Source organism: Balaenoptera acutorostrata, chromosome 3 (assembly GCF_949987535.1).
Source record: "Balaenoptera acutorostrata chromosome 3, mBalAcu1.1, whole genome shotgun sequence".
In the NCBI taxonomy this organism is placed as follows: Eukaryota; Metazoa; Chordata; class Mammalia; order Artiodactyla; family Balaenopteridae; genus Balaenoptera; species Balaenoptera acutorostrata.
This window is the reverse complement of record NC_080066.1, coordinates 138,256,715-138,281,742: the sequence shown is the minus strand read 5'-3', so window position 1 is coordinate 138,281,742 and position 25,028 is coordinate 138,256,715. Positions and strand designations below refer to the sequence as shown.

The 25,028-nt window shown below is 34.3% G+C and overlaps 1 protein-coding gene across 9 annotated transcripts in view; it reads right to left on the bottom strand.

The window, feature by feature from the left end:
- Positions 1-25,028, bottom strand: part of KIAA0586 (KIAA0586 ortholog) — a 117,645-nt gene that overhangs the window by 69,384 nt on the left and 23,233 nt on the right. For 8 of the 9 annotated variants that reach the window (XM_057544076.1, XM_057544078.1, XM_007192935.3 and 5 more), the window contains 11 exons: positions 23,867-23,999; positions 23,043-23,260; positions 22,566-22,638; positions 20,914-21,141; positions 19,788-19,962; positions 16,295-16,489; positions 14,644-14,831; positions 12,727-12,840; positions 11,108-11,188; positions 4,025-4,218; positions 1,565-1,683 (listed from right to left, as the gene is read on the bottom strand). In XM_057544076.1, coding sequence (XP_057400059.1) covers positions 1,565-1,683; positions 4,025-4,218; positions 11,108-11,188; positions 12,727-12,840; positions 14,644-14,831; positions 16,295-16,489; positions 19,788-19,962; positions 20,914-21,141; positions 22,566-22,638; positions 23,043-23,260; positions 23,867-23,999 — 1,718 coding nt within the window. The remainder of the gene's footprint in view (positions 1-1,564; positions 1,684-4,024; positions 4,219-11,107; positions 11,189-12,726; positions 12,841-14,643; positions 14,832-16,294; positions 16,490-19,787; positions 19,963-20,913; positions 21,142-22,565; positions 22,639-23,042; positions 23,261-23,866; positions 24,000-25,028) is intronic. The other variant, XM_057544079.1, reaches the window with a different exon arrangement.

The following is a 25,028-nucleotide window of genomic DNA, read 5'->3' as shown; positions in this document are numbered from 1 at the left end:
AACAGTATACCCCAAAAACCACAAGCTATAAAAGAAAAATTGACAAATTAAACTTCATCAAAATTAACCTTTGGTCTTCAAAAGACAATGCTGATAAAGCAAAAGGTAAGATAAAAACTAGGATAACACATCTGCAAAACATATGCAATAAAGCACTTGTATCCAGAATAAAGAACTCAATAATAGTAAGACACAGACCCCAATTAAAAACTGAGCAAAAGAGTTTTAAAGATACTGCATCAAAGTAAATATACAAATGGCAAATAAGCACATGAAAAATTGTACACCATCATTAGTTACTGGGGAAATGCAAATAAAACCCACAATGAGATATCTCCACATGCTTAGTGAATGGCTATAATTAAAAACTTTGACAACAAGCATTAGTAAGGATGTGGAGCAGCTGGAACTCTCATTCACTGCTGGGTGGAATGCAAAATAGAACAGCCACTTTGGAAACACTTAGCAGTTTCTTATAAAGTTAAATATCTACTTACCATATGACCAAGAGAAATTAAAAGATGTGTATAAAAGATCTGTTTGCAAACATACATAGCACAGCTGTATTTATAATAGCCAAAAACTAAGACTACAAATGTCCATCAACTGGTAACTGGATTAACAAATTATGGTACATCCATGGAGTGTAATATTTATTACTATATGCAACAACATGACTGTCAAAGCATTATGCTAAATAAAAGAAGCCAGACACAAAAGACTAAATACTGTATGATTACATATATATGAAATTCTAGAAAAGGCAAAATTCAATGATAGAAAGTGGTTGTTAGGGTCTAGTAGGCATGGGAGGGGGTTAGGGATTGACTGCAAAGTGGCATGAGGGGACTGTTGGGGATGATGGAAATGTTTTTCTATAACATGATTGTGTGGCTAACATGTGGCTGTGTTTAACAAAACCTGTCAAACGGTACACTTAGAATTGGTGAATTTTATGGCAAGTAAATTATACCTCAAAAAGCTAATGGAGAAAGAGGGGGAAGAAGAGGGAAGGAGAGGAGGGTGAAAAGGAGGAAGAAGGAGGGAGAGAAGAGGAAGAGGAAGGAGGAAGGAGGAAGAAGAGGTGAATGGTGTGGGCTCCCTAAAGAAAGAGGATCTATCCATTCAGGGAATACTTAAACTCTTCTTAGGTGTCAGTCAAGGGCTAGGCTCTAAAGGAGAATCACCCTTACTTGTGAGTAATTTATAGTCTAGTGAGTGAGACAGATATGCAAGCCAATCATAATACAATTTGATGGTTACTATAACAAAGATACACAGACACACAAACAAATGCACACAAAGCACTATGGGAAATAATGGAGAGATTGGGGGTAGGAGGGATGGACGCTGATAGCATAATCTGAATGCTGCAGTATGTAATAAGGGAGTGAGGGAGAAATAACTTCCACTACAGAAAACTGGGAAGTGACATTGAGAAGAAGAGGACTTTTACCTTTTGTCAACCAAGGACTATGTGACCTCTAGAATATATAAATCCACAACAACCTGAAGGTTTTGTCTTATAATAACAAAAAAAGCTAAAAGATTCCATTTCACTTACCAATGTCGGAAGTCAAGGGCTCACTGGCCTCACTGACTGAGACACTGATGTCAGCTGTGGCCTGCTGTTGAACTGGAAGAAGCCCAGAGATCATTCTTGACATTATTTCTTGTTCTACCCTGGGGGAAAAAAGTTAAGGATTCCTAAATTTAGTTGAAATGTATAGATGGTTAGAAATAACACCCTTAAAAATAACTGGTACCCATGGACACAAACATTTACATGTGAAAGCAGTCATTCTGAAAGTTGAATCCGGAAAGAAGAAAAAATTCAAATATATCTCCTAGGAAAACAAACCGAATCTCTGTGTGGGAGACAGTTTATCAAATTAAAATCTTTCTGATCAGTCTAATGAAAACTTTAACAGCCCTTGTAAATTCAAAATAAGGTTTAGGTCAATGATTACCTGGCATATCATGCACCTAAAATGTTGGGTTCCCTACTCTGAAAGCACATATAAAACCCCACAAGATCAAAGCTAGAAAAGAAGTCCAGCTGCCCTCTCTTCAAGGAAATAAATATATAGACTGCAACACAGGTAGTTTTCCTCTAAAAAGGGAAAGAAAATTTACTTTTAAGGTCATTTTTAGGAAGGGAAGTAGGAGAGGAAAAGGAAGGGAAACACAATAAGAGACTGCTTTTGTACATTTCTTTAGAGAAGCTAACAGGCTTCTTTTTTTTTTTTTTTCCTTGTCACACACACACACACACACACTGTATTTTATTTTTACAAGAGATAAATAGACTGACACCAAGCATTGTACATGGATGACCACAACAAAAGCAACAATGATTGCAATTACCAAACATGAAACACACTCATACTATGTCATAATATTGACATTCAGTCCAGTAATCCTCCACTGTAACAGCTCCTTTACTTTGCAGTGAAAATTGATTTGTATATTCTTTGCCTCTGAGTCCTTGTGGGATTTTTTTTTTTTTTAAATTCAGACAGAAAGTCACAAAAATTATACTCATCCTCATCAGTTCACTCAGTCCCATGTAACTAATTTTTTTTTCATCTTGATCTTTTGTTAGCACTTTTATGAGTTCATCAGTTTTTCATTAGAGTTCTGAAAATGCTTATTCATTCAGTTCAGCAGTACAATCAGTTACCAGAAACCTGTACTTGTCAGAGTCTTTTCCATGAATTTCTTGAAGATGAAACCCTTTTATAGGAACATATTTGCAAAATCATCAGAGTACACCCAGAACTGTCTGTAAATGACAAAAGACTTAAAAATGACCACGGTTAAAGATTTGATGAAAGTTCATAATAATGCAGTTGACAAGAAAATTAGTTATTTCTGAGATATACATTTTAAAGTAATAACTAGGATTATTACTTATAACATTATACCAGAACATATAAGATTTTTAGAAATTTCATGTAATGTCTGAAACATTTATATTAACATATTTCCATACATATTTCCATACAAATACAAATATAAGATTTTTAGAAATTTCATGTAATGTCTGAAACATTTATATTAACATATTTCCATACATATTTCCATACAAATGCAAATATAAAATTTTTAGAAATTTCATGTAATGTCTGAAACATTTATATTAACATATTTACATACATATTTCCATACAAATACAAATATAAGATTTTTAGAAATTTCATGTAATGTCTGAAACATTTATATTAACATATTTCCATACAAATAAGGCTTCTTAATTATTATTATTATACAAGTAATAGATGTTCATTGTAAAAATCAGAGAACACATAAAAGTTAAAAAAAAAAGATAAGGCTCACTCACAATCCCAGATTCAAGAATAAACAAAGTTAGTCAACAATTTGGTATTATTTTTCAATATTTTTCCCACACATTTATTTCTGAGTGAGCTCTTCTACACTGTGGTTGCATCATTAGCATCCTGCTTCATTTATGCACCAGTGTTATTAATATCTTTCTACATCATTAAATATTTTTCTAAACCCAATCTTGATAACTGTATGAATATTCAGTTGTTTAGTTTATTCCATAACTTCTTTAAGGTTTCTCACAGGTAAAAATAGGCATAAAAGTAGAGTTCATGAGTTTATATAAGTAACAAACAAAACAGTGCCTTGTCTGTAGTAAGCACCATAAGTGCTAAGTATTCTATGGCCTAGTAGCAGAACTGATTATTTCCTTAGGATAAATTTCTGTTAATAAACCACTGAATTAAAGAACTTGCACATTTTTAATGCTTTGTTACTCAGCAATAGCTTCTTTTGTCATAACAGACAGCCTCAGTACAAATATTCAAGGACAGAAACAATACTTGCAACAGTTAGTTAAACCCTCAGCATCATGTCAGATAGTGTCCAGTGACTACAGCAAAGGAAAAATTTGATAAACAAAAGGAGACAAGGAAGATTTTCAACCAAAATTTCATACATTCTATTTATACTTGCTACTATAATTCTGTTCACCCCAACACCACTGTAAACTCACCACTGAATTAAGCTATTTTCCAATGTTTCTTTTCTCTGAATTACTTTATCCAGAACATCAGTAGTGGGCTGAGAAGTAGAAGCAACTGGAGGAAACGGAGGGCCATTATATTTTGTAGAAACAACTTTAACACTTCTGTTAAACTCCAGAATTGGTTCAGAGTATTCCAGAATTTCATCACATTTTTCCTCTTCCTGGTAATAATAAAAACAAAACTATTATATTCATGTATCTGTTAACACTTACTGAGTGCCAAGTAGAGATAACTTAGGTAGGTGAATTAACCAACACTTCTAAATTAATCAATAGCATTTTCTAATTGGTGGTATCACATTATTTATAGTATACACATGTGTCATATAAGTCACATTGAAGAAACTTAATTACACAATTATATTCTGTTTTTAAAGCCCAATATTCAGGGACTTCCCTGGTGGTCCAGCGGCTAAGACTCCACGCTCCCAGTGCAGGCGGCCTGGGTTTCAACCCTGCTCAGGGAACTAGATCCCACATGCCGCAACTAAAAATCCTGCATGCCACAACTAAAAGATCCCGCACATCACAACAAAGATCCCACGTACCGCAACCAAGACCTGGCGCAGCCAAATAAATAAATAAATATTTTAAAATATATATATTCATTTTAAACAATCATAAAACAAACTAGAAAACTTGGTTATTCCTACATAAAACATTATTAACCTTTCCCTCTATAAATTTATTAATTTATTATCATAGTAAAGCTAACACTTCTAAATATTACTGCTTACTCTTACAGAACATATAATTTACATTTAAATATGCAGTTAGGTCATCTTACACATTATTTGTACCATCACATCACGATCAAAAGAGTTACTTCCGGAATTTTTAAACTTTTTATTATGAAAAATATACATGTTTAAAAGTGAACAAAATAGTGCTCATGCACTATATCTGTTATATATAAATAATAAGAATCCCACTTACCTGTTCCCTAGCTTTAACAATTATCAACTCATAATGAACTCTGTGTCATCTATACTTCCCCCATCCACTTTCCCCTTTGCACACCATTTTGAAATAAACCACAGATACCATATCGTTTTATCTGTAAATAATGCAATATGTATCTCAAAAAAAGTTAGGGCTCTTTAAAAAATATAACTCAATAATATTGTCCCATTGAAAAGTGAAGTCCACAGCTATTAAGTGGCAGAGCAAGGACAGAAACACTTGTCTTTGAAGTCCAAATTCTTTGCTATTTCTACAATGTTCCTTTCACTTATATATTGAACAGTTGTCTAATGTCTTTGCTATATTCTTACCTTCAAAACATTCACGTGGAGCTCACATGAGAAGACACACTGGTGAGCAAGTAACATTAATGTAGTGCATATCTCTTAATGTTTAAAATAGGATTTTATTTTATGATTGACAAAACTAGTCTTGGTTCTGAAAGTCTAAGAAATATGAACAAATGTCTCCTTTAAAGTTCATTGACACATCATTATTCAAGTAGTCTCTATGTTCTATGATCTTTTCTCCCATCCTTTATATTTTACTTCCAGCTACTTTTTCCCTCCTTCTATTTAACCATTTCTATCATTTCTATATCTCTTCTTGCTATATGGGCTCTTCCCTTGGATTTTAGACCCCTCACAACTTTTTTCCTCAATATGAACTAACTGGCAAACTTGCCAATAATCCAGAAATGAAAACAGACAAATGTAATAGAATGAAGAAAGGACAGACTGAAGAGAGGGAAACCAAGGGAAACAATAAGGAAGAAGGAAGTAAGAAGCAGGAGGGAGGAGATGCAGGTTGGAAACAGCTAACAATCATTAAGTTTCATGGAGGTAGCTAGATGATATAGAAGATGATACTGTACTACAGAATAACAACTTATAATTTTAAAATAAAAATATATTTAACTGCAAAGTAAAAGGAAGTTTCTCAAAGCTCTGTTACATAATACTGATGGTCAAAAGATATTCAACCATCAGAAACAAGGCAAGGATGTTCCCTCTCACCACTCCTTTTCAACATTGTACTAGAAGACCTTGCTAATATAATTAGACAAGAAAAGAAAATTAAAGGTATACAGATTGAGAAGGAAGAAATAAAACTATCTTTGCACATGACATGATTGTCTATGTAGAAAAGCTGAAAAAATTAACAAGAAGACTCCTGGAATTAATTAGCAATTATGGCAAGTTTGTAGGATACAAGGTTAACATACAAAAGTCCATCACTTTCCTATATGCCAACAATGAACAAGCAGAATTTGAAATTAAAAACACAATACCATTTACGTTAGCACACCCCCCTGAATGAAATACTTAGGTATAAATCTAACAAAACACATACAAGATCTATATGAGGACAACTACGTAATTCTAATGAATGAAATCAAGAACTAGATAAGTGGAGAGATATTCCACGTTCATGGAGAGGAAGACACAATAACGTTAAGATGCCAGTTCTTCCCAAATTGATCTATAGAGTCAATGTAATTCTAATAAAAATCTCAACAAGTTATTGTGGAGATATCAACAAACTTACTCTAAAAGTTATATGGAGAGGCAAAAGACCTAGAATAGCTAATATGATATTGAAGGAGAAGTACAAAGTTGGAGGACTGACACTATCCAACTTGAAGACTTATAACAATCAAGACAGTGTGGTTCTGGTGAAAGAACAGACAAATAAATCAATGGAACACAACAAAGAACCCAGAAATAGATCCACATAAATACAGTCAACTGATCTTTGGCAAAGGAGCAAAGGCAATACAATGGAGCAAAGATAATCTTTTCAACAAATGGTGCTGGAACAAATGGACATTCACAGGCCAAAAAAAAAATTTAGACACAGAGATTACACCCTTCACAAAAATTAACTCAAAATGGATTACAGACCTAAATGTAAAATGCTAAACTATAAAACTCCTAGAGATAACATAGGAGAAAACATAGATGACTGTGGGTATGGCAATGACTTTTTAAATTTAAGACCAAAGGGACAACCCATGAAAAAACTAATTGATAAGCTGGACTTCATTCAAATTAAAAACTTTTGCTCTGTGAAAACGAATGTCAAGAGAATTAGAAGATAAGCTACAGACTGGGAGAAAATATTTGCAGAAGACACATTCTGATAAAAACTGTTACCCCAAATATACCAAAAAAAACTCTTATTAAAACTCAATAATAAGAAAACAACCCAATTTTTAAAATGGGCCAAAGACCTTAATGGACACCTCACCAAAAGTGATGTACTGATGGCAAACAAGCATTTGAAAAGATGCTCCACATCATATATCAGCAAAATGTAAATTTTTTGATTAATTTTTATTCGAGTATAGTTGATTTACAATGTTGTGCTAGTTTCTGCTGTACAGCAAAGTGAATCAGTTATACATATACATATATCCATTCTTTTTTAGATTCTATTCCCATACAGGTCATTACAGAGTATTGAGTAGAGTTCCCTGTGCTATACAGTTGGTTCTTATTACTTATCTATTTTATATATAGTAGTGTGTATATGTTAATCCCAATCTCCCAATTTATCCCTCCCCCTTCTTTTCCCCCTTGGTAAGCATAAGTTTGTTTTCTGCATCTGTGATTCTATTTCTGTTTTGTAAATAGGTTCATTTGTATCATTTTTTTAGATTCCACATATAAGCAATATCATACGATATTCGTCTTTGTCTGATTTCACTCAGTATGAGAATCTCTAGGTCCACCCGTGTTGCTGCAAATGGAATTATTTTGTTCTTTTTTATGGCTGAGTAATATTCCATTGTATATATGTACTACATCTTCTTTATCCATTCCTCCATTGATGGACATTTAGGTTACTTCCATGTCCTGGCTATTGTAAATAGTGCTGCAATGAACACGGGGGTACATGTATCTTTTTGAATTGTGGTTTTCTCCGGATATACGCCCTGGAGTGAGATTACTGGATCATATGGTAGCTCTGTTTTTAGTTTTTTAAGGAAACTCCATAATGTTCTTCATAGTAGCTGTACCAGTTTACATTCCCACCAACAGTGTAGGAGGGTTCCCTTTTCTCCACAACCTCTCCAGCATTTATTGTTTGTAGATTTTTTGATGATGGCCATTCTGACCAGTGTGAGGTGATACCTCATTGTAGCTTTGATTTGCATTTCTCTAATAATTAGTGACGTTGAGCATCTTTTCGTGTGCCTGTTGGCCATCTGTATGTCTTCTTTGGAGAAATATCTATTTAGATCTTCCACCCATTTTTTGATTGGGTTGTTTGTTTCTTTGATATTGAGCTGCATGAGTTATGTGTATATTTTGGAGATTAATCCCTTGTCAGTCACTTCATTTGCAAATACTTTCTCCCAGTCTGTGGGTTGTCTTTTCGTTTTGTTTATGGGTTCCTTCGCTGTGCAAAAGCTTTTAAGTTTCATTAGGTCTCATTTGTTTATTTTTGTTTTTATTTTCATTACTCTAGGAGGGGGATCAAAAAAGATCTTGCTGTGATTTATGTCAGAGAGCATTCTGTGTTTTCCTCTAAGATTTTTATAGTCCCTGGTCTTACGTTTAGGTCTTTGATCCATTTTGAGTTTATTTTTGTGTATGGTGTTAGGCACTGTTCTAACTTCATTCTTTACATGTAGCTATCCAGTTTTCCCAACACCACTTATTGAAGAGACTGTCTTTTCTCCACTGTATGTTCTTGACTCCTTTGTCATAGATTAGGTAACCATAGGTGTGTGGGTTTATCTGTGGACTTTCTATCCTGTTCCATTGATCTATATTTCTGTTTTTGTGCCAGTACAATACTGTTTTGATTACTATAGCTTTATAGTATAGTCTGAAGTCAGGGAGCCTGATTACTCCAGCTCCGTTTTTCTTTCTCAAGGTTGCTTTGCCTATTTGGGGTCTTTTGTGTTTCCATACAAACTGTAAAATTTTTTGTTCTAATTCTGTGAAAAATGCCATTGGAAATTTGATAGGGATTGCACTGAATCTGTGCATTACTTTGGGTAGTATAGTCATTTTGACAATATTGATTCTTCCAATTCAAGAACATGGTATATCTCTCCATCTGTTTGTCTCGTCTTTGATTTCTTTCATCAGCATGTTATAGCTTTCTGAGTACAGGTCTTTTGCCTCCTAAGTAGGTTTATTCCTAGGTATTTCATTCTTTCTGATGCACTGGTAAATGGGATTGTTTCCTTAACTTCTCTTTCTGATCTTTCGTTGTTAGTGTATAGGAATGCAAGAGATTTCTGTGTATTAATTTTGTACCCTGCAACTTTACCAAATTCATTGATGAGCTCTAGTAGTTTTCTTTTTTTAATTAATTAGTTTATTTATTTATTTATTATTTATTTTTGGCTGCATTGGGTCTTTGTTGCGGCATGCAGGCTTTCTCTAGTTGCGGCAAGTGGGGGCTACTCTTCGTTGCAGTGCATGGGCTTCTCATTGCAGTGGCTTCTCTTGTTGCAGAGCACAGGATCTAGGTGCGCAAGCTTCAGTAGTTGTGTCACGTGGGCTCAGTAGTTGTGGCTCACGGGCTCTAGAGTGCAGGCTCAGTAGTTGCATCGCATGGGCTTCGTTGCTCCGTGGCATGTGGGATCTTCCCGAACCAGTGCTCGAACCCGTGTCCCCTGCATTGGCAGGCGGATTCTCAACCACTGTGTCACCAGGGAAGTCCCTCTGGTAGTTTTCTGGTAGCATCTTTAGGATTTTTATGTATAGTATCATGTCATCTGCAAACAGTAACAGTTTTACTTCTTCTTTTCCGATTTGGATTCCTTTTACTTCTTTTTCTTCTCTGACTGCCATGGCTAGGACTTCCAAAACTATATTGAATAAAACTGGCGAGAGTGGATATCTTTGTCTTGTTCCTGATCTTAGAGGAAATGCTTTCAGTTTTTCACTGTTGAGAATGATGCTTGCTGTGGGCTTGTTGTATATGGCCTTTATTATGTTGAGGTAGAGAAATGTAAGTTAAAACAACAATAAGATACCATTACACACCTATTAGAATGGCCAAAATCTGGAATGCTGACAACACCAAATGCTGGCAAGGATATGAAACAGCAGGAACTATCATTCATTGCTAGTGAGAATGCAAAATGGTACAGCAACTTTGGAAGACAGTTCAGTGGTTTCTTATAAATCTAAAGATACTTTTACCATGTTAAGTCAGCAATTGTGCTCCTTGATATTTATTCAAAGGAGTTAAAAACTTATGTCCACAGAAGAAAACCAGATGTTTGGTTTTGTTTTGTTTTTGTTTGTTTGGTTTTTTTTGGCTGCACAGCGTGGCTTGTGGGATCTTACTTCCCTGATCAGCGACTGAACCTGGGCTCCTGGCAGTGAAAGCATGGTATCCTAACCACTGGACCACCAGGGAATTCCCTCAGATGTTTATAGCAACTTTATTCATAATTACCAAAACTTGTAAACAACCAAAATGTCGTTTAGTAGGTGAATGGATAAATAAACTGTGGTCCATCCAGACACGGGAATATTATTCAGTGCTAAAAAGAAATGAGCTGTCAAGCCATGAAAAGATATGGAAGAAACATAAGTGTATTTTACTAAGTGAAAGAAGCCAATCTGAGAAAGCTGCATACTGTATGACTCCAAGTATACTGCATTCTGGAAAAGACAAAACTATGAAGACAGTAAGAAGATCAGTGGTTGCTAGGGACTGGGGTGGGTAGGGGGGAAGGATGAATAGTCAGAACACAGAGGATTTTAGGGCAGAGAAAATACTCTGTATAATAGCATAATGATTAATACATTTTTCCAAATCCATAGAATGTACAACATAAAGAATGAACCCTAAGGTCATCCATGGACTTTGAGTGATTATGATGTGTCAATTTTAACAAGTCAAAATTGTTGGGGTATGTTGATAATTGGGGAGACTATGCATGTGTGGGGATAGGGAACATACAGAAAATTTCTGTACCTTCCTCTCAATTTTGCTGTGAACCTAAACTGCTCTAAAAACAAATGAAGTCTTAAAAAAAAAAAAAAGATAATCAAATCACGTAAAAAAATGCTAGTAGAAAAATAAATTCACATGATTGCTAAGCTTTGTTACCTGTATGATATCGATTACTTCATCGAAGTTAGTTCCTGGAAACTTCACCTCTTCTTCATCTGCCTTCGTAAATTCTGGAGTCTAAGAAAGCATTTTCAGAAAGTTTTTGTTGTGTTTAATGTCTTTTTAATTTATACCTAATTTATCATAATACCATAGCATAAGCTTATAATTACATGCCCCTATGTTTTATTTTGATATCCTGCTCAGACTTGATTTAACTAGTAAATGAAATCCAAGCTAGTCTCCAAGTTATCATTTCAATAGCTATAAAAAACCAGGTATCAGTTTTTCTATCAAGGACTCCACCAACAATGCAACTTAAGTCAATTGATCAAGTTGATATAATTGTGATTTCTCTCCTAGAATTAAGATAAAGAACTGCGTTTATATGTATAGATATATAAGTTTACACATATACTAACTCATAAAAAGACAGATACAGAATCATATACTTTAGAAAGACAAACAAAATAATTATTTTACAAATTTAGCCTCTAGGCCTCATTATATATAATCTGCTCACCAAAACCCACAGTAGACAATTCCTGAGAGCAGAATGATGAACAGTCCAAAAAATTATTTGTAATCATATATGTTTTAATAAACTTCTGGTTAAAAAAATTATTGATGAAAAATAAAATTAGGCACAAGAGCCATTCAGGGCCAGTTCTATTTTACTATTTCTGATTGTGAAAAACTGATGTTCTTCCTCTCCTTAAAACTGTATCCTCAATGAACAAATTTGCTTACAATAGATGAAACCTGGGGAAGTGTTACAGTGTTATTTTGCTGTGTAGTAAAGTCATAATTTTGTCATTCAGTCACAAGCAGCAAATAAATATCAGAAAGAAATGCATATTTTTGCATCGTGCCAATAGTATGACAACAAAGTAACAACCCAAAACATAAACTCCAATTGTCACTATAAAATTCACATTCAGGAAAACTATAATTTAATTCCCATTTAAATCAAGATTCTTCTCCAAAGAGAGAGAAATTCTTTCTTCACATATGAGTCTTACAACTTAAGTTACCAAAAAGTTACACTAAGGATTATCATTTTCAGAACATTTATAAACGTAAGGATATTAAACAAACTTTCTTTTTCGAGTTCATAAGCAACTTCAAGGACTTCCCTGGTGGAGCAGCGGTTGAGAATCTGCCTGCCAGTGCAGGGGACATGGGTTCGATCCCTGGTCTGGGAAGATGCCACATGCTGCGGAGCAACTAAGCCCGTGCGCCACAACTACTGAGCCTGCGCTCTAGAGCCCGCGAGCCACAACTACTGAGCCCACGTGCCACAACTACCAAAGCCTAGAGCCCGCGCTCTGCAACAAGAGAAGCCACCGCAATGAGAAGCCTGCGCACCGCAACGAAGAGTAGCCCACACTCAATGGAACTAGAGAAAGCCCACGTGCAGCAACAAAGACCCACGCAACCAAAAATAAATAAATTAATTAATTTTTAAAAAAGCAATTTCACATTTGTTTTGAATCTTTTCCTTAAACCAAAATTATTAAAATATATTATAATGGAAGACTTTGCATGGACTAACATTAGTTAAAAATCTATAGTCAGACATTGCTCAAAGATATAGAATACATTTCTGAACATACCTGTATCCAGGTTTTCAGAGGAGGAGGAGGAGATGCTTCTTTGGGACTAGATGGAGATAGACCAACATCAGCACTACCATTTGAAATGCTGTCAATATCTACATTGGGTAATACCTAAAACAGAATACAACATCCAGCTTTCATTTCATCATTTTGACTCAAATATTTGTGAATCTATTTATCAATAACATATTTAACTTTTTATTGCAAAGTCAATGGATAACAAATATAAATTATGAAAGCATATTTTACAAAATTTGGAAAATAAAAGGGAAACACAAAGAATCCTATTATCTTAAGACAACATCATTTTCACTATTCCCTTTATGTTTTTACTATCCACTTATGCATAGCTAAAATCTAAAACAGTTTCATTCCTGATTTTCCATTGTAATTAGGTCATAAACACCTTACTATACTTCCATATAGACTTCATAATAGTATTTTAAATGAGTGTATAGTATTTCAAGAAAATACATGGCTTATTTAATCATTTCCTGTTGGTAAACATTTAGGATATTCCTTACATATTCACTATTACATAGATAGATATATATCACTCCAAAAAACTTCATATATACATAGGGGTTTTTTCCCTGAACTTTGACTTATTTCATTATGCTAGATAGCCAGATATTAGACTAACTTCTTGAGCCAAAAAGCATAAATATTTAAGATTCTTGGTAATTACTGCCAAAATGCAATGAAGAGCTCTATTTCCATCATCAAAAACATAATTAATTATGTTTTACCCAACCTTCACCCAAATTAGATAACAGAAGTGTTTCAGCAAGAACAGTTTTTAAATGGAGGTATACTGTTATTTTAATTTGCATTACCTTGGTAACTAGCAAGATTTAAATTACTCAATTTGATTGCTTATAACTTCCTCTTCTGTAGAGTCTTATACATGTTCTTTGAATATTTCTAGATTTGCTCTTATGTTTTCTTATTAATTTATGGAGGTTTTTATATTTAAAAATTAAAACTTTCTATCATATTCCTTTCATATGTTCTCACTGTATGTTGTTTTCCTTTTCATTTAGGAACCTTTTACATATATAAGTTTTAGATTTTATAGATTCAAATCTATTTTCTATCATAACTAAGATTTCTCCTCTCATATCTAGACTTAGCTTCATTTTTGATAAGGACTACATGCAATTATCTTCTAATTCTTCTATGTTTTTATATTTTGTAGTTACACTTTAGCCTATTGCCTATTTGGAACTCACTTGCTATACAGTAAAAGCTTAGAGTCTAAAACCAATCTATTTTCCACACTGCTAACTAATTATAACATACATTATTTCATTTAAAATAACCCTATTTCCCACTGACTAATGAACTATCTATCACATATTACATTCTTTTTAAATAACCAAGGCTAGTTCTGAAATAGGACCAGTATCAAAACACTTTAACTTTTCTAAACCTTTGTTCTTTCAAATGTCAAAATGATCCTTAAGTTCAAGTTTTAAAAAAATCATGGTTTTTATTTTTTAATACAATTTCACTTAAATTATACATTAACTTAGGAAGAATTGTCATCTTGAATATTGAAGCTTCACATTATAAGTTCTCTCTCCATTCATTCAAGTCCTCTTATATATGTTTGTATAAAGTATTAATTATATAAGACAAACACATTAAGCCTTTTTTAAAATTAATTATAACTATTGAATTGTTCCCTTTGGAATATCATCAATTCACCTGGATATGAGTTATCAGCTTAGAAAAGGTAGCTTAAATCATGCAGAACAAGGATAGCAATATCACATTAATATCATAGTTTTAAAGAAGGAAAGACCCATCATGAAAGCACAGTTTTCATGAAGCAATATAATAGATTTTAAGTACTAAAGTTAAGCCAAATATTTGTTTCCTTAAATTTTTCTGTTCATGCACACTGAATACCTGCACAGTAAGCTGAGGAGGGTCCTTTTTTTCCGACTTCATTTCTACAACTGCTATGTTAGGTTTCTTTACTCCAGTTTCTGTTTTTCGAGATGATGGTGGAATAGAAGTAGTCACTGTTACAGGGTGTGGCTTGTTTACAATTACTCCAGCAGGTGGCATGGAATCACTATTACTTTGGGTTTGTCCTAAAAAATTTGGGGGGAAAAGGAGTCAACCATTTCAGAAATAAAGAGAAAATTCTAATTTAAAACCTAGATCTTTATGCCTAACTTCTCATAGGAAAGGAAAGCACTATCTGCAATCATCTTTTCCTCTATCATCACCACTGTCCTCATACTCACCATGTCATCCTTTTAGCAGCGACTAACATTAGGCGCTCATATGTACTAAACACTTCACATACGCTATCTAATTTAAATAAGCCTATGGAGTATTAATATTATCCACATTTTACAGTTGAGGGAGCAGAGGTTTAGAGACATAACCTAATTTGCCAAAGGTTATGATAGTAAGTGGCAAAGCCAAAACTAAAGTGTATTGCATTGTGTTGTATTATTTTTATTCTCAAATCTTCATAGAGCAGCAACAGACAGAAATAAAACCGACAACAAAATACTAGTGTTTGACTACCAATAAACAGCACGTAGGCCGACTATCTGCTAACTATCATAGCTGTCAAAATTTTGTTACCTTTCACTTCAAAAGTTCCACTTGTTTCCTAAATTTCAAAGTAAAGAGGGACAGTGCCGTGCATTCATTAAAAACACAGACTCTAAAGTCACACTGCCTGGGTTTGAATCTTGGCTCCACTCTAGCTATGTGGACTTTGACAAATTACTGAACTCTCCTGTGCCTCAGTTTCTTCATTTATAAAATTGGTACATTACCATGCGTTTTATACAGTGGATTAAATAAGTTAATATATATAAAGTGCTTAGATATGTCCCTGGCACACAGTAAGGACTTTATAAGTATCAGCCATTATTTTAGTAGAAGACATGTTTGAACAGACAGCTACCAAGTTGACATGCCATTAACCCATAATATCAAAAATAAAAAATTCTCTCTTATGTTGAAAAATATTCACATTTAAATAATTCATCAAAATTAAGAATCACAGTGACATTGAAAGAAAAAAATAGCTAACAAAGTTTGAAGAGCTAGTGTGAGAACAAAAATTATTTGCTCAACTTTTACAATGATGGGTCTGAGAGACCTCAAATAAGTTAATAACAAACAATTAGCTTAGAACACACAACTACATAATTTTTACTTATCACGGCCTATTCCAAAGGTATATAAAAGGTAATTCAAAGTACTTCTCCTAAGACATGATGATATTAAACCAATCAAAATCCTTAAGTTCTTTAATTATTATGAATGTCTGTCATGTCTAAACATTATTTTAATTTCATTTCATCTACAGCAATATACTATAAAATACCAAAAGAATGTTTCCTGTAAGTGAAAATATAGCATCATTTCAGAGACTGCTACTACACAAAGACACATTCTGAGGCCCTATTCACAAATACAAACAACACATAAAGGGAAAGGTAGGTGACTACTATGTCAGTATCACTTTGTAATTTCTGCTATTGCTGATTAGAATTTTTAAATTTACCCCATATATTTTGTTGGGTCTTACCTAAAAGAACTGCCATAGGAATTAGATGACCTTCCAGTGTACCTGAAAAAGTAGGCATTTCCCGGCTTGGGCTGAACAAATACTGCTGATCACCAGGAGACAGTGTAGTTATGGTATGTTGCAGTTTAGAATCTGTCTTTGTAGGTTTTGTTGCATAAAAGTCAGTTTGTGTTCTTATTGACTTTACTTTAGTGCCTATAATAATCACCAATGGCAGATATTTTAAAATATTGTTTGAACATCTACTATGCAGTCATCTACAAATATAGCAACCCTTCCTCACAGAAAGATCTCATTCTATATAATAAGGTTACAGGGCCCCAAAATATAAGTAAACCAGGGGTTGGCAAACTTTTTCTTAATTGGTCAGAGAGTAAATATTTTAGCATTGGCTGTGTGGTCTCAGTGGCAACATCTCAACTCTGCTGTTGTAGCATGAAAGTACTCATAGACAATACTTAAATGAATGAGTATAGCTATGTTCCAATAGAGCTTTATTCATAAAAACACGCAGCTGACCTGCAGGTCATGGTTTTTCAACCTCTGAATAGATGTAAAAACTTGTGCAACTACTATGATAGAAAAGATACAATAACTAGAAAAAAAATGTTGAATAAAGATTCAAAAGAATATTCAGAACGTATTATTTACCTCATTACGTTTTTTTCCTATGAGTATAAAAAAGCTAATGATCATGTTTGGAATTGAAAATTTTTTCATCCTCTCATTATTCTGAATAACCAGGCTTTATCCTTTGAAATTATGTGCAGATAATCAAATTCTATACTTATTAAAACCTTGCAGAAGTTAATAGCATTATACATTTTTTAATCACTATTTAGTAAATCTATATAGATATTAAATCCTGAATTCTTAAATAATTAGAAATTTTTCTGATTATCTGTCTCTCTGGAGAAGAACATAAATTTCTGTGGAACCTGACCAAAGTGAAGAAAACTAAAATTGTAAAGGAAAAGAAACTAAAATCTTTTCTATTGATAAATAAATACCTGACATTTCTACATTTTTACTTTTAATATAAGAGTAGTTTTATAAATCTAGACTTTTAAATATAGTTTTATGATCCTAGGAAGAAAAATTTTAGTACCACATCTATATTTTTTTCATCATGTTCTCAAGTATTCATTCATTCAATTGAAGGAATATTTTTCTTGAATCTTTATTTATTTTTGATAAATTTATTTATTTATTTATTTATTTATGGCTGTGTTGGGTCTTTGTTGCTGTGTGTGGGCTTTCTCTAGTTGTGGCGAGAGGGGGCTACTCTTCGTCGTGGTGCGTGGGCTTCTCATTGCAGTGGCTTCTCTTGTTGCGGAGCACGGGCTCTAGGTGCGTGGGCTTCAGTAGTTACAGCACACGGGCTCAGTAGTTGTGGTGCATGGGCTTAGTTGCTCCATGGCATGTGGGATCTTCCTGGACCAGGGATTGAACTCATGTCCCCCTGCGTTGGCAGGCGGATTCTTAACCACTGTGCCACCAGGGAAGTCCTCCAGTTAAAGAGGATTGAGACAATGTCTTACTCTTTGTGGCCTTCACAATACCTAGTATAATAATGATGGACACATAAAAGGTATTTTTAAAAACATTTTTAATTGAACCTTAGCTAGACCTAAGGTAGGTTTTCTTTATCTTCTTCTTAGTTTCCACCCAGTTTTGTTTAGTCTGAAAGGGATGCTGCTGCTTATTTCTTACTATAATACAGTAGATTAGTTTGAATTCTGGGCTTCCAGGCAACCACCTCAGAAAACACTGCCGTTTAATTTACTTGCTACAGACAAATGGTTCTTCAGTGGAGGGGGCCTCTGAGGTGGTACGGATACCTTTGCTTCCATGTTTGTACTGTAGGTGCTATATAGAATCTGAAAGGTGCCTAGCAGTAACTTCTCTCCCTTCTAATGCTCAGAAACTTAAAGGCAGAGGGGGAAGTGAATGTAGACCGTGTCTAATAGTAACATCATAGTAAGCACTTTTAATGCTTTTAAAGATTTTTAAAATGTATTTAAAGATTTTTTAGAAACAATATCAAAGTCAGATGTACATGGGCTTAGTTGCTCAGTGGCTCCGCGGCATGTGGGATCTTCCCGGACCAGGGTTTGAACCCATGTCCCCTGCACTGGCAGATGGATTCTTAACCACTGCACCACCAGGTAAGCCCCTTGAATGTTTATTTAAAATATATTTTTTCAGCATTTAAAATGTGTTTGGCATCATTCCAGACACAGGGACTACAAGTACTGAATAAACCAACTGTATTCATGTAGCTTACACTCTAGTAAGGAAAAAAATTGATAAACAAATAAAAGTACAATGTCAGATGGTGAAAAGTGCTATGAGGAACAATAGGCAGAGCAAGAGAATAGAGAGGGCTAGGTGATAATATTTTGGATAGGATGGTCAACATAGACCTCTCTGAGGAGCTAAGAGCAGAGACTGAAAAAACTGAGTGAGCCATGCAAGGGTCTGAGGGAAAAGCCCTCCAGGCAGAGGGAATAACAGGCACCAAGGCCCAAGGAGGAGCCTGGGTCCATAGGTTCTCAATCACTTCTACCATTAAAAGGGTTCCTTCATAAAGTGATTTTTGGATTTGAAAGTATTTTAAAACCTTAACTTATTTTTTGCAAAGGCTTTCCAAACCCCAAATATAAGTTAATAGCAAGCTCTAAGAAACAAGGAAACATTAGGGTAAATATCATCCACAAGCCTAGTAAAATAAAATCTATAGGATTTCTAGATAAACTGACACCCTATATGATCAACTAACTTTTGGAAAGGAAAGGAAGGAAAACTAAAGCAACTGCCATAGCTCTAACTTCCAGAAAGGATCAGAAAGGAAAATGAGTTGGGATCCACGAGTGATGGCATGTTGTCAAAGTGCCTTACAGACTGCTAAAGCACAAGTTGAGAAACTTCAAAATGTAACCAAAGTCAACAGACTCAATATTTAACTAAGAGTTATAGTTAAATATACTAGTGAAATGGTAGGTGTGAGTCAAAACATATAGTGATAAATAAAGATATTTTTAGTTGTGTATAAAAGTAACAAAAAAAATTTTCCCCTTTCCTAACTAAGGCTCTTTGAGGACAAACCAAACTGCAAAAGTGCCCATAAGCACTTTTATGATAATGTACAGCATATGGCTTATCGTTCTGTTCATAAAGAACATGATGGAGTAAGCTTTGCAAGGAAATGTCTACGTTCCCTAGATTATAATTTAAATTGCTTAAAAGTCATCATCTCATAAATTTTATCATGCTTTATCTGAAGATACCATCTAATCCTATTTTTTCCCCACTGATCCTATCTTGAATCTGGTCTATTTTTCCCTACTTTCCTAAAAGGAAATGTTTCCATCCCTAAGCATTACATAATTTGAACAGTATTTATAAGTAATAAAAAGCAAAAATTAAACTTTACATATTAAACCAATACCACAAAAAATGAGTTTTATCACCAAAAAATGAGGTTCCTTACCTTTAACTCGTTCTATTACTTTTGGTCTCTGTGGTCTGGACTTAGGAGATGGAGAATTAAATCTGAGATATGGTCCTTTTTTAAGAGTGCTGCGATGACCCTGATAAACTGGTTTTCCATAGATTTGTAACATATAATCCTTGTCTTGTACCACTGTGGTTGCTTTCAAAAACCCCTAAGTATACAAAGTTATTCAACTCACCAGCAAAATAGTCATCAAACACTTATTTTTCTAAAACCTCCTTTTGTCAACTTAAGTACTATATTAAGAATGATCAGGTCAGGAAAGTCCTCTATGCTGAATGGCTCTTAAATTCTGGAGATAGTTCTCAAACTACAGTTGTAAAGTTTTCCAAAGTATGAAAATTAAATACAAAAATCATCCACCCAAAAAACATGAAGGTTCTTACACTACTAAGCATACTTTCAGCACCAAAAAGTAAGTTTAAACACATTTTACATATGAAAGTAATAACTGTCAAGTACAGTAAAATAACATAAACCAAGTCTTTAAATAATTTTCTACATTCCTGATCTCACCTTCAATCATAATCTAAATGCCACAGAAAGGTAGCATTTATTGAGCATCTACTAAGTACTAAGTACTGAATTAATCAGATGCTTTATGAATCTGCCCAACAATCCATGTTTGGCATTAACAAAGTTTCAGCTTAGTTACAGCAGCCAAAAAATTCCCTCTAGCATCTAGTACCATGCCTCTCAATCACTAGGCACTAAACAGACATTTGTTAAACTGAAAAATAAACAAACTAAAATTTATACACACACACACACGTACAACATACAAAGATGAAATACAATTTTGAATACCATGAACTAGCGGATCTAATTTTTGGACTAGATGATCTCTAGATACACCTGCTGTAACTGAAATACTGTGATTATAAGTGTGAGATGTCAGAAGGAAGGAACGGTGTACTTTGTGCAGTGATTTCTACATTATGGGTATCCAAAACTCTAAATATCAATAGTTTAAAGATGGTTTACATTTGTATAGTCATTCATATTTTTAAAACATTTTCATAGTCATTTCATTATTTATATCTTTAAAAAATGATCAATTATAATGCAACATTTACATCACAAAACCAGATTAGGATCTTACCTCTTTTCTCTCTTTCTGTAAGCTTGAAGCAGGCATGCTCCTTGTAGGTGGATTTCTAATTTGCTCCTCTTTTTGTTTTTGAGAATGTTTTCTTGGAATTACAGAGCTGTTTACCGTTTTGTCTTGTGTGTTGGTTTTAATATCTTTACTCATGTTCTGAACTCTCTTGGTCCTTTGGTTCTTCTGATCAAATCTCTTTTGTTCATAATCTTTTCTTGCCAGTTCATCCTTAACATAACCAAAATTAAAATTACTTAAAATCTATCCAAGTAGTAATGCTTTCACATCAGAAGTACTAGAATTTATTTTCTGCTGCTATAGAAATATAATTTCGCAGTTTTAAAGGCTTTATAAGTAAATGATATTGGTTTACATATGAATAAAAATTCTTTTTAGAATAAACGAAAAATTAAAGACTGGTGTTTTATGGAGCAGAGGGAATGAGAAATAGTAGACGATGTTCAGGGATAAGAGGGCAACTTTTCATTATAAAGCTTTTTACACTTCTTGATGTTTAAACCATATGAATATAGTAACTGTTCCAAAAATTAAATTAAAAAAAAGTTTCCAAAAAGTAAACAATTTTGTAATAAAACTCTGAGATTTATTTATAAATTAAAGTTACTTGTAGGTTTAAACAAGCATATTTTGCATGAAATCCACAGTTATAGAGTGACATATATTGCTAGTCTTCTGCAGAACCAGATATGAACTCCAAGTCTTCTGACTCTTAGCTCACTTTTTTTCTGGCGCATTACATAGCAGCTAATATAAATTCTTTATAACCACATTAGAGATATATATTCTTAAAACAACAGTGTTTAAAAGTGTATATTAGGGAATCCCCTGGAGGTCCAGTGGTTAGGACTCTGTGCTTTCACTGCTGAGGGCCCAGGTTCGATCCCACAAGCTACATGGTGCAGCCAAAAAAAACCCAAAGAAACAAAAAAAAATCCCCAAAACCGAAAAAAACTAACACTTCATCTTCTACCACTGTGAGTACGCATATACACACATCTTACAGTCAGGAAAAAACACTTTGCAACCCAAGGTAAAAATGAGTTACCCTGTCTAGTTTTGCTTCTTCAAATACATAAAATTTTAAGAATTTCCTTTAAATTACTGACCCCTTAATAAAAACAACTGTCCTGGATTTTTGCAATGCTAATGTCTGAAGATACACCATGAGCTTTGTGGAGGTGAGAAAGTGGCAGTTTTTCCAGCTGGAACTGACTTCTCTAAACTTAGTAACCTTAAAAATCTTGTGGAGTATTTTCCTTTTAAGTAATTTTGATGTTTTTACTTTGGTAAACCAATGCTTCTAAATCTGCTGTCTTTTTTTTTTAAAGGATACTTTTTTTGTAAGTATACTTCTTTCTTTTCTAAATGCTTTTGCTAAATTTTCTTTCAAATCACTCATATTTTAGTTATTATCCACAATTTTCCAGTTAACAGCCATAATATAATTTATGAGACAAAGCACGTTAAGTAAAATGAAACTTATTACTAAGTAAGTATAAAGGGTGACAGTGAAATTAAGAATTATCAGTGGACTTAAAAGGAATATTTTGAGAATATGTATGATACTTGTAAATTGTAATCAATGTTATCTCCTAAGAAGTCAATTAATTCTGTTTTTTTCCAATACCTACTTGAATTTCTGCAGAAATAGTTTTAATCCAGTTATCTACTGCCTTTCTGATCCGAATCTTCTCTGAAATCTCTCTACAAAACAAAAAAAAGAATTTTCTTAAATTAACATTAAAGGTGCTAAGAATAGATGTCTTACCTAGTTTTGAATCTATTGTGTAGCCCAATATCCTTCACCTGAAAATGAAAAACCAATGTTATTAGTTTCATCGAATGTTTGAAAAGCACATGGAGATCCCAGAAGAAATGTACCAAGGAGAGAAAAAAAAAGGGAAAATTAACATCTGTGAAAAATAATAGCAACATGTACATACCCAAATCCCAACTTTATAATAAGTCCACATGTCAAAGTCAATGAAGAACATTTTCTAAACATTAAAACACACTAAAACAAAATGAAGCGCCTGGAAAAAAAATTATGAGAGCCTGTAAACTGGCAGTTTCATAAAAAACCTTGGGATGCCAACATCCTGTCCTACCTGTTGGTAGATAGAGCATTGATAAATGAATACATGGCAGCTCCATCCTTTGCACGAATAATAGCTTCCAGGTTTTCTTCAAGTACTTTTTTATTGTTTTGTACTCCTCTCAAAATCTTCTCAGCATCTTTCAATACGGATCTCGTATTGGTTATTTGAAGCTTAATGGAATTCTGTGGAAGATCAGCAACCCCTGACACAATCTGAGATTCTTTTGGCTTAAAAGATAAAAAGGCAAGAATGTTACTATGTAAAACTCATATTAATATTTTAATCCAAATAAGAGCTATTACTATAGTTTGGGACATATACTATGCCAATATAGTCTAAGGAATCAATTTGGCAAATTGAAGAGCTATAAAAGAATACTTGGCAACTAAAGTTTCTTTCCATTTAGAAGCACTAATGTGAATGTTCAGTGAAATGGGGCTGGGAAGCCCACAGCAGTTCGGTGGCCAACAAAAGCTCTATCTGGTGAAGAAAGCTAAAACAAAATAAGAGCAAGTTGGCTCTAGGTAGGCAGAGCATACAATGTGAATTGGATAAACGAGGGCCATTCACAGTTCTCCTTCTGCCTTCCTTCCTCTCCAACAGAAGCTGGAGAGCTACAGGTTGCCATGTGGCTCAGTCTTAGCCAAGGAGTAGTAAGTAGAAATCACTTGATGAGGGCTTTTGGAAAAGTTTTTAAGGGGAACAGGCTGGGATAACATGTCTTTCCATGCTTTGTCTTCATCCTTCCTCTTGCTTTCTGTCTTGATAACTTTATTTCTTTGCAATTTTTACCTTTACTAATCATTAATTTTAGTATTTTGTTCCCACCTTACCTGGAGTATGCCATTTGTTTCGTTCCTCTTTTGGCCAAGATCATGAAGAATATCATCAGACTTCTGCACAGTCACTTTAGCTGTTCCTAGTTCTTCATAGGAAGGAAATTTCTGAGTGGATAGAGGGTCAATGCTGTAAAAGATTTAAAAATAAAGTTTTCTAAATTGTCATAAATTCAGTAAACAGTTGATTATATAAATCTTTGATACATCCTTAGTTATATGAATTCTAAATGAGTCTTATTAAAATTGTACAACAGAATTAATCAGTTATGTGATTAAACATATGAAACACCAAAAATTACAAGAAACGAAATTACTCTGGCCAGACTGGTTTAGGAATAGTTGAAAAAGAGCAGAAAACAGTTTTGCTTTGAAAAAGCTAACGTGCAGAAGCACTTCTGGAATGGTGGAGTAAGAATCTCTAAAAATCTACTCCTGTTAAGAGTAAAGAAAACACTAGCAAAAATGGTCAAATCAGCTTCTGCAGAACGCTGGAAATTAAACAAAAGCTTGCAACAACCCAAGGAATATTTAAGCAAGAAAATGGCTGACAAGAACAGAAAGCTCTATGGCATTTTTAACTTGCCCTATTCCCAGAGCCCTTTCCCCAACTCTGTGGTAGCTTTGAAAATCAACAGACTCAGGAATTCCCTGGTGGTCCAGTGGGTAAGACTCCGTGTTCCCGGGCTTCACTGGTAGCGCAGTGGTTGAGAATCTGCCTGCCAATGCAGGGGACATGGGTTTGAGCCCTGGTCTGGGAAGATCCCACGTGCCACGGAGGAGCTGGGCCCGTGAGCCACAGTTACTGAGCCTGCACGTCTGGAGTCTGTGCTCCGCAACAAGAGGCCACGACAGTGAGAGGCCCGCGCACCGCGATGAAGAGTGGCCCCCACTTGCCACAACTAGAGAAAGCCCTCGCACAGAAACGAAGACCCAACACAGCCATAAATAAATAAATAAACAAATATTTTAAAAATTAATAATAAATAAACCCATGCAAATATATTATTTAAAAAAAAAAAAAAGACTCCATGTTCCCAATGCAGGGGGCCCGGGTTCAATCCCACATGCATGCCACAGCTAAGAAGTCCACATGCTGCAACTAAGAAGCCCACATGCATCAACTAAAAAGGCCGCAACAAAGATCCCATGTGCCACA